The 15,588-nt window shown below is 46.5% G+C and overlaps 2 protein-coding genes across 10 annotated transcripts in view; one reads left to right on the top strand and one right to left on the bottom strand.

The window, feature by feature from the left end:
- The window catches only part of fstl4 (follistatin-like 4), a 58,284-nt gene extending 44,935 nt beyond the window's left edge, over positions 1-13,349 (bottom strand). Inside the window, exon 1 of the mRNA XM_068735028.1 lies at positions 13,233-13,349. Within this exon, the coding sequence (XP_068591129.1) occupies positions 13,233-13,347 (115 nt within the window). The 5' untranslated portion in view covers positions 13,348-13,349. The remainder of the gene's footprint in view (positions 1-13,232) is intronic.
- Positions 1-15,588, top strand: part of rapgef6 (Rap guanine nucleotide exchange factor (GEF) 6) — a 336,552-nt gene that overhangs the window by 227,703 nt on the left and 93,261 nt on the right. The window lies entirely within an intron of this gene.

Here is a 15,588-nt window from a genome sequence, read left to right as displayed (position 1 = left end):
TGAGAGATTCATGTCAGGCGGAGATGTCCCTCTTCCTCCTACCAGTCCACCAGTCCTGCGATCCTGATTGTCCACAGCTGCATTTGTGACATCGAGGCATCAAACTTAAAAAGCCCCTGACGTTGTTTTCGGAGCTTGTAGCTGCGATTCGGCAAAACAAAACAAAGACACACCGCATCGTCTCGGTACAAAAAAAAGAAAGAAAAAAGCCTCTGAGCTTTAACCCTCCAGCCGGCTCAGCGCATGTTGTTTCAGAACGCAGGAGATATCGAGTAACACTAACACTGGTGCAGCATTGAGCTGAGCCCCCGCCCCCCCCCCCTGAGAATAAAGACTTTAGAGATTTGGGATTACCTCTCGCTCCTCTATCATCACCTCCTCTCTGACTCTCTCCATCACACGCAGCACACCTGCGCCTCAGCATGTTTGACTGTTTCAGCTTCCTGGAGCTGTCAAAGCTGCACTTTCAAGGTCTACTGAACAAAACAAAACCCAAAAAAAAAAAAAAACTCTGGTGGCTTTGGAAATTCTTTGAACGCGGCTAAATGACATTGGCTGAAAGTGTGGGCGCTCTTTTAAAGGAGTAATGCAGCGATGAAAGGCTCAGGGCCTACTGTACGGCAACTGGAAGAAGCTCCTCCCTGAAACGATGAACTGATCTGTCGGCTCTCGTTCAGTTCGCTTTGTCTCGACCGCAAAGCATCGTGCACGCGACTGATCCGCCTCAACGACTCGCATACGTACGCATCGGTGACATTTGGGTTTTTTTTTAATGCGGTTTTGTTGCGTTTGGTGCCGTTTTGCCTTTTGTGGATTTAATCTCGACACGTTTTTGGATACCTGCAGCGCGCCGCAGATGCGAATGTGAATTATGTGGCTTCCCTTTATCGCATCTGGACCCTCGGTGTTCCACGGTAAACGCTGACTGAGGAGGCGCGCTGGCTTGTTTGGAGCGCAACAGCGTGCTTAATGATACAAAATGCCGCCGAACTCTCGCACACGGCGTCTCACGAGTGCGACTGAAGTACAACCCGACTCGTTCACTTTCTCCACTGTTGCCCCGAATCAGTGTAAATCCATCCTTCCTTTCTCCTTGTCATCTCTCATGAACACCTTCCACAATCTCTTCTGCTGCCCCGAACTACACGCGGTGCATTTCCTACATCTCGTTTCCTCCTCCCTTCCCCGCTCCATGCCTCCTTCTCTTCCTCAAAGTCCCCGATTGCTCCTCGCCAAACACACACACACACACACACACACACACACACACACACACACACACACACACACACACACACACACACACACACACCTCTGCGCCCCGCTCAACCTTGACAAACACGCTGAAACCTGTAATTATGCATCACCTGCTCTTCAAAAAAACAAAACATCTCCATCTGTCTCCTTTCTCCACACTTTTGTCCCCCCCCCTTCCCCCTACGCCCAAATCCTGTCCTCTCCTTCCATCCCTGGTAAAAAAAAAAAACAACACACGTAAACAGGCGGCATCGCCACAGTAACTTTAGACCTCTTTTGCAACTCTTTTGGATATGGAGGAAGTACAAAAAAAAACCTTAAGACGTTTTGTTTGTGTGCGATTTCAGCCGGGTTTGTTTTCCAGCTGGGAGCCGTTTGCTCCCTTTCTCTCCTTCATCCGGTTCCACTTCCTCTCGTCCCTTAATAAGATCTCTCTGATCCTCTTATTAAAACACAACCTTATCACTGTAGTCGAGCCAGCCGGACCGACTCGCTCGGTGATTTACACAGAACAGCTGTTTGCCCGAAGAAAACAGCTCTCCCTCCGAGTGCGTCTAGGAGATGTGTGCTTCTTGTGCTTCTTACTTTTCTCGCACAGGAACGTTGCAACAGCAGAGCACCCAAAAGCTGAGGCTATCCAGCCATGACGGATTATGTGGTTGTACTCTAACCTTGTTGGGAGGGCTCTTTTTCTTCTTCTATGAATCCGCTGCTGTATTCTGTTCTTTCTTTCTTTTCTATGCAAGAACACCTTTTTTTTACTTTCTCTTTTCCGTTTTCTGCTGTGTTTATCTCCTTTTGTTCCGAGAGAACATTTTCAAAGCTGATGAAGGTGGATGCTGGAGGGGATTTCGCTGAGGAGATGAGAGGAGGAAAAAAAAGAAAAAAAAAGAAAGGAGGATGAGTACCACTCCTATTCGAGCACACACACACACACACACACACACACACACACGCAAACGGAGACGCAAACACACATCCATATGGACACACACTTGTTTGAAATTGAAAAAAGAAAGGGAGAAAAGGGTGGGGTGGGAGGGTGGGGTGGGGGGGGGGTTGTTACACCAAAGAGGCAGGAGAAAGAGCAAATCAATGGAGGCATGATAATGAATTATTTCCTCGCCAGAGAGGGAGTTCGAAGGAGAGAGATAAAAGCAGGCCACATGCTGCGCTGCTAACAGCCTGGGGGGGGGGGGGGGGGGGGCTGCCTGTGAATTATGGCGCTTTGGAACACACTCGCCGCCCTCGGGACCCGCCGGTTGCAAAGGAAGGGCGAAAGGGGGGAAAAAAAGTAGAAATAAGGAAAGCCGCGAAAGAGATGGAGGGGAGGAAACGTCGGCGAGGGTAATAGGTCAAAGCAAAAAGCCCCTGGAGTCCCTGCTGAAGCGTGATTTCCATGGCTAATTAGAGACGTAAAGATGAAATTAAAGCGGTGGAAATGAAAGGAGGACGGATAGATAGATAGATGGAGATCAGGGCGATGGAGACGCAGGGGTGGTGGTGGTGGTGGTGGGGTGGATTATTCAGCATGTGTAATTATGAGAGATATTAGATATCTGGTAGAGCAGTGATGGTGTCACCAATGAGAAGTCATGTCGTCTTAATGAGCCTTACACCATGTTCCAGATGTACCGTGACACCTTCTCTCTCCCCCCCATTACGGCGCGATCTGCATTTAGAAGGCCCGGATCACTCCGCCACCGCCGCCGCCGCCGCCGCGAGTCGCAGATGACGAATGAATCACGAGCGCACTTTTATTTAACATTCCCCTCGGCAGACGTTTGTCTAGCTCCTCTCTTTGTTCTTCCTCATCGAAAGACGTCCCGCTGAGACTTTATGTCCCCAATTTAGGTGCTTGATTTAGATTAAGCGGTTACAGCTAAGTGAAAGAGTTGTGGGAAGTATAACAATATATATATATACATATATATATATATGTATATATATATATACTCAAATAACCTGTTAAAATATGAAATATGGGAGAAATTAAGACCCAATCTGTGGCTGCAATCTGCTTGCGGCTGATCATTTTAATGCTGTTCTATTACAGGCACTACGGTGACCTCAACTGAACTTCTCATGACTTTTAACAAAAAAAAAAAAAAAAAAAAAAAAGTTTCTGCAACTGTTACAGTTTTCTACATCATCCTTCCGCGATGTTAAATACCTTTTACTCGCTGTGGTAATTTAGCTGTTTGGGCGCGCCGGCTTTCCCCTGACTTGCCTCATCTACTTCATTTATTAATTCACAATGTTTCCTAAAAATGAGTTCCAATCAGAGAGCAGCCGCCGTTTTTTTTTTTTTTTTTTTAAAAGGAGCAAATGCAACGGAGCAGTGAGAGCAACCGGGGGGCGACTTTCGCTCGTTGAGCAGAAATCACGGAATGATAATGTTGTTGAGGTTTTACTGAACTTACGACGTCAACGCGTTGTGACTTTACGGACGTTTGGCCAATGCGACCGGAGAAATGACATCTTTGGGTGTAATATTAATGGCATCGGCACCTTCGATTTCTGTTTAACCGGCCACCGGGAGACTTTAAGATCCAGTAACAGGTCCACGTGTTCTGTCAGCAGGTCGGTTTAAGATACCGCCTCCCGTTTGTCTTGCAGCAGCTATTCTCAGACCTTAAATCGCTGCTAGCATGAAACAGTTCTATCAACCGAGAACATCGGCCCACATAGTGGTCTACGGTGAGAACCAGGACTTCTTCAGTTTTTAAGAAACATCATCGCAAAATGCTGGAGATCTGATGGGTCTAACAGAACGCTGCAGGGATGATGTACTTCTGTGTGACACAAAGATGAGATAATATTCACAAAATGAACCCCACTTTCACAATATTTGAAGCAAGAACGCACGTGCACCCTTAGAAGGAAACGTTCTCCACGGCTCCCTCGCTCCGGGCCATCTAGCTCACCATCAAGGTACTTTGAGACGAGGGGAACCGGAAGCACACAGATGGGTTTTTAGGACTCATTCCTAGATCACTAGAATACGTTGAACATCTGACCGCCGTCAGTTGTTCAAACCACTGTGAAACAAAAGGCGAACCACAGATTGGGCCGATGAACAATCTCATCCGTTATCACTGTGTACACACACACACACACACACACACACACACACACACACACACACACACACACACACACACACACACACACCTGGACTTTCAACAATGTTGGGTTAATATGATAATTAATACTCTCGTGTTTATTGTCAATGTAAAAGGTGGATGTCAGGAACGCGGGTCGAGGACGTTTTACGTTCGTCTCTTACCGACAATGAAAGCTGGTTTTATTCAACGTTGAGGATTCATTCGCCGAAACTGAACCGCCCCATATTCCAACAGGACTAGTGAACAGAAAGGAGGCCGTCACGAGGAACGAGGGAACACCTCGACTTTCATGGAAATCTCTGTATTTCACACATAGTTTAGAGTTAGATGAGGCGACCGGTATCGCCGTGGGTTACCGACGACGGGGCCAGACGGCATCAGATCGACGGATGTCTCTACATTTCTGTTTGTGTACGAATTAAACAAGACACAAAATGTGTATATTCATATATATATATATATATATATGTATGAATGTAGTTTCCAGGTCAACAAGACTCCGATAATGCCGACAACAAAGTCGACCTTTCCCCAGACGCGCTACACTTTGTCTTCCTATCACTCTTCTTTTCTTTCTTTTTTTTTGCGTCTAGCAGATGTTTGCGAAGCTCAGACGTCTCGGCTGAGGCTGTTCTCTGAAGAGGGCTTCATAGTGCGTCTGATGCGGCGCACGTTGTGTGTATTTTGTAATATCATATAATAAATTGACGGCCCGCTGTCTCCAGATACCCTTTGAGGAGCACTCGTCGTTTTTTGTTTCTTGTTTTTTCACTCAGGTGCGGATCGGGTGTAAATCATTCTTTGTGCGTCGAGGGCCTCAATAAGACACCGTCCACATCTCCTTCTTATGTCGCCATGTTTGCTGCCCCTTCGAAATCATCGTATATATGGCTTACTTCACTGCCACTCTTTCATGTGTACCTACCTCCTTTCCTCTCCTCTCCTCTCCTCTCCTCTCCTCTCCTCTCCTCTCCTCTCCGCTTTGCGGGGAATTAGCCGCGTCGGCTAAAGTGTTGAGCTAAATGAACGATTCGGACGTCGAAGCAGGCAGCCGCACAGTTGCCATGACGACTCACTGGGCTTCTCTCGCTATTATTGTGTTTGTGATCAGAGCGCTGCTGATGACCGCCGGCGGCGAGGTCGCTCGTGTCAGTTTTGTGTGTTATACTGTGTATGCATGTGCGGAAACACGCAGCGAGCCGGAGGGTCTGCATCTGTGAATACAAACTGGCAGGATTTATTAAAACACAAGTGATGAGAGATGAAGACGGAGCGGTTTATACTGTGACACATTTGTCCAATTGTAGAGCTATAATCCGTTACGTCAGCGTGTAAAATAAATGGGAATGTTTCCAATTTCTATTTCTATCGATTGATATTATCTCAAACTGCTCTGAACAGACGGTGCTTTATGTTCTGAGAACGGAGAAGATCTTTGAGACGCAATCAAGGACAAACATACGATTTTTTTCCCCCACTTTTTCGGCTGAAAAATCATTCGTAAAACATCCCATCCCACACACGACATTTAGTAAGACATCAGTGTCTCTCTCTCCCTCAGTGCAGCATGGGAAGGTGCGACCTCAGCCTCCAACAGTCCCGTACCTGTTACTGCAGCTACACCTGACTCTGGGTAATTACCCAGGAACCGAGAGAGGCACTCCGAAAGTGCCTAGAAAGACACACAACCGGCAATTAGCGGCGTAGGTCCATTGAGCGGTAATGAGGCGTCAAGGCGCTGGCTAGGGGAGGGAGAGTGGGCAGAGGAGGGGAGGAAAGGAAAAAGGAAAGGAGAATGAACAGTAAACGTGGACGGGAAAGAATGGAGAGCGGAGGGCAGGAGATGACATCGTGTGGGAGCCGGGGGAACCTCCGAGACCTCCGGTTCAAAGTCCCTTTGTTGTGAAGAGCTTAGCTGGAGGTCTCTCGCCCTCTCGGCTGTCAGAGAACGACGAGGCTCCCCCAGCGTGCAACTGATATCTGATCTCAGCGAGATCATTCGTGCAGATTAAGGGCGAAACTTGAGAAACACGAGAGATCAAACCTCGACGGGAGCTGCCAGGCATCACGAACACAGAGATACGGTCTCGCTGCAGAGGCTTTCGGGACTCTTTTAGAGCTTCATTGGATACACACAAGGTGTAGAAAAAAAAAAAAAACGGAGACGGAGCCCAGCGGGAATAATAGTTTATCCTGTTGCACTGCGCTGTTATTCAATTCAGCCGAAATATTTCAATTGTGATATTTTTTTTTTTGGTGTGCTGCTGAAACGTCGACCCTGTCTCTTCACTACAGAACACATGTTGGACTAAATGTGATGCCGTCTGGATTTCCTAATCCAGGAAGAGTCTCGTTCCTTTTCTTAACCTTAACCTTAAAGTGCGACAGAGACAGAGAGCAACCCATCGACAGAGAATGAAGACGCATTCCTGGTCACGTCAGTCTGCTTACAAACAACAGAGGTTTAGCTAAAAGTTACTGAGTGGTGGGAGGAACCCAGAACAAAATGTTTATCAGCTGCCCAACAGGAAAGAAAATGAGGAAACGAGCGATACGATGTGAGGCATGAGGAAGAAGAATGAGAACACTGTGGATCCTGACGGCAAGGATTTTGTCCAAATGTCAGTTTAAGCCCAACTATAGTTCTGTAACAGTGGTTGTGTAGAAGTCTAGTGTAAAATGACTCTACTTCTCTCTGGTGTCCACCAGGGGGCGACTCCTCTGGTCGTATAGAAGTCTAGTCTAAAATGACTCTACTTCTCTCTTGATTTATTCCCTCAGTAAACATTGTAAACATGAGTTTATGGTCTCAATCTCTAGTTTACAGTCTTCTTCAATACAGCATGATGTTCATTTAGTACATTATGCTCCATTTAGAGTCAAACACACCATAAAGCAGGGTGACGCTTTAGGGGGCGGGGCTACATGCTGAATGACAGGTCTCAACACTACCAGTTTAGTCCACAAGGGCCGCTAGAGTCGAGGCACGCTTACACATTTAGGTGTACGAATACGCAGCAACAAACGCATCCACATCGTCATGCTTTGCACATAAACTCTCCAACACACACACACACACACACACACACACACACACACACACACACACACACACACACACACACACACACACACACCTGTCCGTTTGCCTTTATCTGGCTGCTCTTCGTCTCTCACCAGCAGACCAATTACAACCGTTTCATTGTCTTTCCTGTATTTCCACTTTTTCTCTCGTTTCTCCCACTGGACGATTCTCTCTAGAGGCCCTTCTCCATTCTTTCAGCCCAGACTTGTATCAACACGTCTTCGATTTCATCCCCTCTCCTCCTCCTCCTCCTCCTCCTCGTATACCTTCCCCCTCTTCCATCACTATTTTTTTTTTTTGCTACTTCACACTCTCGATTAATCAAAACCTGCCGAGCGGCCCTGCCTGGTGTAGCACCAGAATCTCCATATGATTCCACAATTATAAACAAACAGACTCACAGGGGAGGAAGAGAGCAAGCCGACCTCGGGAGGGAAGAGCCGCATGTGGAAAGAAGGCGAGGTGGAGAAACATCACCAACGAGAACAAACACTACAGGTCCTGGTCCTAATTAGACCAGGACCTGTAAGTTAAATCAAAAGCCGGACTGCTGGATCCCTGCGTGGCACATTAACAACTGATGCTCCTGTTAACATGCAACCAACACGAGCCACACGCTCAGGTGAATCTCTATAAGTCAAATAAATGTTTATGAATCAATCAGTCTGAACATTAGCGCCCTTGACCATCGAAACACTTCAAGAGGCATTTTAAATTAAAGAGGGAAGTGACAGATTAAGTCGTGAAAATGTCTCCTTCCTTTTCTCCTCTTTAAAACGTCCCATCATCTTCCTGCTCTCCCTCTTTCTTCTCCTTGTTTTTTTTTCCCCCCTCCTTTCACCCCTCTGTTGCTCTCCCCAATTTGCTGGCTTGATGACCGCAGAGTCAATCATGAAGATTTAGTGGAATAAACAAGCCGACGTTGGGGCGACCATCGCTGTTTATTTCTGTTTTCACGCCGGTTCTCTGCGAGGATCTGGAGGGTTTTCCCGACAGTCTGAAAGTTTCCCACATTAAGAACTTTTAACGGGTTTTTTTTTTTATTTTGGGCCAAAATAACACGAGCGAGGGATCCGGTTTCAACGGCGGCAAAATTGAAGGAGTAGCGGCTGATCCTGTGACACACAACCAGCAGACGAGTCTCTTCCCCCATTCATCTAGAGAGCCTCGAGATAGAACACACAGACTAAATCAACTCAATAAACTGGTATCATGTGAGGATATTACTGCATCAATTACTACAAGCTGTCAGATACATTTAGACTATTTAGAGAGAGAGACTACAGCAGTCTGAATGAGCCACTCACAGCAATGAAACAGCAATCCTTCCCTGGTGCGTTGTGGCATGGATTAGCCTAGCGGCTAGCAGACCTTTCCTTGACTCGCAGCTCTTCTTCTCTCACTCGGTTTGAGTCGCTGCATCTCTTGACAGGTTCAACAAAACCGCCGTTTGAACTTCCGTCCGCTTCTAAAATCTAAAATTGTTGGAAGCAGAGCAGCTAACATCGGTGGCTGCATATATCACTGTAGTATGAAGGTAGATTTGTGTCTTTATTACGCAAACAAAACCTTTGCTTTCAAAACCAAAAGCTACGGTTTCAAAACCAAAAGCTACGGTTTCAAAACCAAAAGCTACGGTTTCAAAACCAAAACCAAAACGTAAAGCTACGAGTTGAGTTTGGACGTAGTGGGCGGGGCATACGCTGCTGAATGAGCCAGGAGTTTCTATTGGTGGGTTCGACTTGGATCCCGGCATCTACTTCCACTGTAGAGGTTACTGTGATGAGCGGCATGGAGCTAAGTTGACATTCTATTGCTCTGGTAGCACTTCACTTTGTTTTCATGTTGTTAGTGTCGTGGAGTCTCTTTCTTTAAAGAACGACATGAGGTGTTGTTGACATGAAGCTTCACTTTCTGCGTGCATGTGACGTAAGAAACTCCTGGCTCATTCAGCAGCGTATGCCCCGCCCACTACGTCCAAACTCAACTCGTAGCTTTACGTTTTGGTTTTGGTTTTGAAACCGTAGCTTTTGGTTTTGAAACCGTAGCTTTTCGTTTTGAAAGCAAAGGTTTTTGTGTTGCAACCAAAAAATATAGTTTCATAAGCAAAACTAACAAATAATTTATTCTCAGTTTATATATTTTCACTTACAAACTTGATTTTTGATTGCAGTGCCAGAAATTTGCTTTCAAAACATATGTTTTTGTTTGCGTAATAAAGACACAAATCTACCTTCATACTGTAGGAGCCGCATGTAAGTTGATGTTTGAGTATTTTAATTACTGATCTTTTTCTTTCCTTTTTGTTGAATGCAAGTGTGCCCCGCCCACAGCCAGAGGAGGGCAGCCTATAGGAGGGGAGCCATGGCGCATAGGGAGGTCGAGAAAGCGCTTGATCAGCCTGTGACGGCAACAGCTGATCAAAGGGAATCAGAAACGCTGAAGAACAAAACCCAAAGGACAAACAAACAAACAAACAGCATCTTATGTTCCCCTTTTTGTTTTAGGTTGCAATAAAATACAAGTAACACTGAACCATCAGATCCTCTGGAGTTTATTTCAGGAAAGGCTGCGAGTCTAACGCGAGGAACCCAAACTCCACATAGTGGCAAAACCCATAAGGCCAAACATATAAGGGTGAAAGGAACCACCACATTTACAAGTTTTGCCAGTACAACCACCCTGCTCTCACACCGCTCCCTTCTCTAACGTGCACCGTCCGCCTTGCAGCCGCGAGGACACGTGTTCAAGTAACAAGCCAATTCAAACGAACACCTGTTCTGTACAAAACTGCAGAAAAAAAGGCGTCAAAGCCAGCGTTACAAAGTCAAGCACAGATAACTCCCGACTGCACGTGAACAGAAAGGTCGCTCACCCTACACGATGCACACGCGGCCCACGCATCGCCGCGGGGGGGGGGGGGGGGGGGGGGGCATCTCGTTACTCCACGCATGTATCCACAAAGGAGCGCTGACATTGTGTGACCGTGCATGATGCAACCGCAGGCTTTAGATATCTCTCAATAAGCCGGCTCACCCGTCAGCTCCAGGGCTCACGCGCTGTTGTCTCTCACCGAACGCTTAATTGGAATCACCTCCGCCGCCGACGTCCGCGAGGCAATTTCCCGGCGCGTTTATTATTGCGTAATTACAGCGGTTATAATTCGGATACAAAGCCGTACAAACCTTTAAAAAAAAAAAGAAGAGAAAAAGCCACAGAGCCGATTCAAAGGCGTTCGGCTGTCATCTCCGTCAACGCGTTGCTTGCTCTGTGAAGGAGAAGGTTGATTAACTCCGTCCTGACGGAGGCACGAGGGTCGCTCCATTCGCTTTATCGCTGAACTGAATCACGTCCGGTGTTGGGACCGTTGGTTCGGACTAAACAAGCTGAACCGATGGATGACCACGTGAGGCTCTGGGAACCCGCGAACGCCATTCCTCACTTATTTCTAACAGCTAGCAACAGATGAACTGATGAATGACATAATCACCCTGGTAGAATTAGAATGAATTAAACCTCTCACAACCAATAGAAATACACTGGGGGTTTTTTTTTTTTCTCCAAGACTTACGATGAATTAAATATTGCAAGCATAGCATTTTGGAATGAACAAATGAAACTGCTAGAAATAAGAAAATGCCAATCGTAGCAGAAGAAGATAATTCCTCTCTGTCAAAATAGATTTGATCTTGAGAAGCATTTAGGAATCTCTTCCCCTCATGTTGTGACCATAACCTTTTACTTTTAATACTAACCATTTCGGGATGAATCATTCTTCCACGGTTGCACCGTGATTGGATTAGAGCGCCGTCATTCTTTGATTGTAATAATGAATCTATACTCGTGGATCAAGAAATTGGCTGTTTGAGTAAAATCTACTTAACAGAGGAACTAAGGAGGCAGTGAAAAAAAAGAGAGAGAGAAAGAAACGCCATAAAAACAATCTGCTGGTCTTGTTAAAGGTAGAATATGAGGAACAGATCGATAAGAATGCAATCATCTCAGGAGTGTCCTCCAAGTAAATTCGCCTTTGTTCAATTCGTGGAGAAACAAATAAATAATAAAAGACGGATTTGGGCCGGCAGCAGGACAAACACAGAGCTTGGTAGACTTGTCGAAGTCTTGTTGTCGAGACAACAAAAGACACCAGAACAACACAATCTGCACTTCTTAACAGCGCAAGTTCAGTGACTGTGGGAGTAACGATGAAGCTGGAGGGGGGGGGGGGGGGGGGGAGCAGCCAGATGGATTTTGATTCTAACGTCAAAGCTGCAGAACAGAAACACAGTATCGACAAGGGAGAGCCGAGGAAACCAGAAGAAGGATTCCCGAAACACGTTTCTAACCTTTTGTGCTTTTGGGTTACGGGTCCACAGCTTGGATTTCAAATGTGTTTCACCTGAGATCAGACAGTCGGATCGTCGGAGGTATATCAACGCATGCGACATATATAAGACTCCTCACACCAGTCTTCTGTTTTCTAAGCTTATGACCCATATTGTACATTTTCACCCCGGTAGGTATAGGCGCAGCTGTGATTCCTGGCTGCTCTGCTTCCCAAGCCGCTCACCGGGAAGAGCACACCAACCGCATCCCAGGAAAACACACACACACGGACGCACACACACACACACACACAGACACAGACACCATCAACATTACCCAGAAACAGCAGATGCGCCACTCAGAATTAATTACTCCCTCTTGGTGTTGCCTTCCTGCAGCCCAACAGTTAACCTTGAGCGTCACCTGATCAATAGCTTGTTTTATTGGTCCCAGCCCGTTCCTTCAACTGCTTGTCAAACATAAAATGCATTGACAAAGCATGGACCGGAGCCCCGCAGCAGCGCAGGCCCGTCGGTGGATGAATGCCGCCACGCCATGTCTGCTCACCGCCCATCTGGAAGGTGAGGGGAGTGTAACGGAGTAATAGCAGGACGGTTCCCACTAAAACCAGTCATTAGGAGGCCAAATCAGCGGCGAGGCTTTAATGGACCCCCCCCCCCCCCCCCACACACACACACACACACACACACACACACACACACACACACACAAGCTGAATGGTAGAGCCTTAGAAATGGCCACCTGCCACACAGCTAACTGCTGGGATTCATCGCAGTTTGATGTGAGATATGAAAGAAAACCAGAAGAAAATCCTCAAGAAAACCAGGGAGCCGCAGCAGCAGGCTAACCACACACACACACACACACACACACACACACACACACACACACACACACAGGCGTCCCGACACATTTTTGAAGCCGATGCCACAGTGAAAAAAAAAAAAAAAATGGTGGTGGTGGTGGTGGAATTGTGATTATTGGTCTTAATAAGGTGGAACCTGCCTCTGTGCTCTCAGCTGCCCGCTCGGGTCTAAAACCCAAAAGGCCATTACGGCCGTTCCAGATGCTGTAATCATGGCCGGGGTTCTGGGGCACAACGGGCCGCGGTGCGATTATCAATTTTCACCCGTGGGCTGAAAACACTTTTTGGTCCCGGCGGCTGCTGTGGAGAGGCCGACCGGAGTGGGAGGTCAGCAGGTTTCCAAATAGCGAGGACAGGAAGCTGTGTTTTTTGTTTTTTAAAAGCGTGACATTTGTAATGCACGATTCAGCGTGCAGCTAGGTTTTTAAAGATGTCAAATTACAAAGCAAGGCGGACCGCACAGTTCTACATTTTGACAGGGTAAACACTGTTTCTCGGACTCTCTGTTTTCTGACGAGGAAGAGGAAGAGAGCGAGGGCGAAGGACTCACGGAACGCCGTGTAGAACTCGTGCAGGCTGAGGTGTCCGTCGTTGTTGTAGTCGTCGTAGCGCAGCAGGTCCAGCATGGTGCACTCCAGCAGGCTGTCCTCCAGGTGCTCCTTCATGGAGATCTAACACACACACACACACACACACACACACACACAGACACACACACAAAGCACACGTGCCCGAGTTCATTCCACACAGCTGAAGAATATCGTGCGGGGGAACTTGTAGGAAGCGATACAGGCAACGGCATCGCCCCGATCCACACTACTCTCACACCTTATCACAGCCGTCGCTTATCGTGTCCCCCTCTTCTCGTTCCTATTCTAAGCCATCTGCTGTGAGCGTGAACCACATCACGCACATTCGGTAGAAATAAACAGCTTCATTCAGAATCTTAAAAAGGTGCTAAATGTGATATTCAGAGTATTAATACAGCAGCAATGTAAAGATACAGTGGAGTCTACCTGAGCGGAGCATGAAGCCTCCCTCTGTGTGCTGGAAGCTGAGCTTCTTGTTTACTTTTTTTTCTACATTGCTGCTGCTGCTGCTGCTGCTGCTGCTGCTATCAGCGCACGTGAGCGCACCCCACCGGCTAGCTCACGCTCGCGGTTAGCGCGGTTAGCGCTTCTGACGTCGGTCCAACCGACAGCGCCGTAGCACCAATCAGGTAAACGTCGTCGGCTCTGGCACCGTTAGCTGCAAGCAAGCCCAGCTCAGCCGGCGCCACTGAGGAGCTAGAAAGTCTCAAAAACTGAATTTATTCCAATTTTTTTCTCTTAATAATATTAAATTTTTTTTAAAAAAAGCCTCAAAGGGCTTTACAATCTGTACCAGACACGACATCATCTGTCCTTGGGACTCTGGCGATCGTATAAGTGACTTGAGGAAGCGTCCCCCCTCCCAGAATAATGTACAGAATAAACACGCTGTCAATGCTCACAACAGCAATGACGCATATCATTAGAGCAGCAATAGCAGTAGTAGCACTCATAAATAATAATAGCATGAATATGAACAGGAAGACGATGACTTCTAATGATAACAGCAGCAGTGGCAGCGTGTAGCACCTTTAAGATACGGTAGTGAAGCACGATGGCATTAAAACTGTCCGTGAACATTCTGTATTATTACACACTCTCGCTTATTGAATTTCTATATTGTATAGATGTGCGTGTTGCTGCTCATTGCAGCGCAGCCTTCTCGCGAAAGCTTCCAAACGTTGCCGTTCCAAAAAGCGATTTTTGAATTAAATTGCCAGCCTGAATACAGTCAGCATTAGAAGCAGCGTTTAGAGTGGGCTTTTTTATCCCACCGGTGATTAGAATGAAGACGCCTCATGTACACAGAAACACCCAAAAAACACACAGACTCCACTCTGAGAGTCACTCCACTCTGTGTGGAAGGGGAGGGGGGGGGGGGGGGAGGGCGGGTTAAATATGCAATCTGTCACGTAAGTGCTGCTTCTGATTGCTTTCCATTTTAGGAATGTCTCTGCTTTTACCGCTAACGCCGTTAGTAAGATGTCTCTCCCCCCCTCCCTCCCTCCCCCGGGGGGGGAAGACGCACCACTCACTCCTCCATTGTTTGTCATTTACGAGCCCTCTCTTCCACTGTAGTGGTGCGTCCCCCCCCCCCCCCTCCCCCCGGGGGGAGCCATCTTTTGAAGAGGTAACGTCAGGCAGTTTTAGTGAGATAAACAGGAGGCTGAGCTTCTGCTCAATAACTCCAGTTGCACTATATTCTGTTAAATGAAGATGTTCATATTTTTTTTTGTATGAGTTATACAAATATGTACCATATCAAGTAAAAAAAAAAAAAAAAAAAAAAGCCTATTGCTTGAATATTATAGATCTCGTTTTATTAAAAGGAGAAAGTTTTGAGTTTGCTACGAGGAGCTGCAAAGTAAATCCAACGTTTAATTTCTTTCGGCTACGATTTCAAAGCTCCTTAAATAGAGCCAGACTGCAGGCGTGTGTTCACCGACGTGTCTTTGGGCATTTGAGTAAAACATTTCAGACCCAGAACACAGAGCGCTACCCTCTGAGACCATCTGTGACAATAGAGGGATGACTGCTGCTATGTCTGCGGAGCTGTATTTATCAATTCCTACATGGATAAGAGCGTCTGATCTACAGATTTCCTGCAACATGTCAGCATTAGGAATTGCCAGCTGTGATTGATCAAAATCTTTTTTTTGGATCTTGTAGTGCAGCTCTGCCAGAGAGGGGATTTTTTTTTTATTATATATATATATATATATATATATATATATATATATATATTTCATTTCTGCAGCTAGAACTAGGCCAGAAATCACTCAATCTTTTATTTTTTTTTTTTTTAATTTTTAATTT

This window comes from Cebidichthys violaceus, unplaced genomic scaffold, assembly GCF_023349555.1.
Source record: "Cebidichthys violaceus isolate CVI_PGR_0920_01 unplaced genomic scaffold, fCebVio1.0.p SCAF_69, whole genome shotgun sequence".
NCBI classification, from domain to species: Eukaryota; Metazoa; Chordata; class Actinopteri; order Perciformes; family Stichaeidae; genus Cebidichthys; species Cebidichthys violaceus.
Note: the sequence above shows the minus strand (reverse complement) of the source record. Positions and strands in the feature narration are given on the sequence as shown.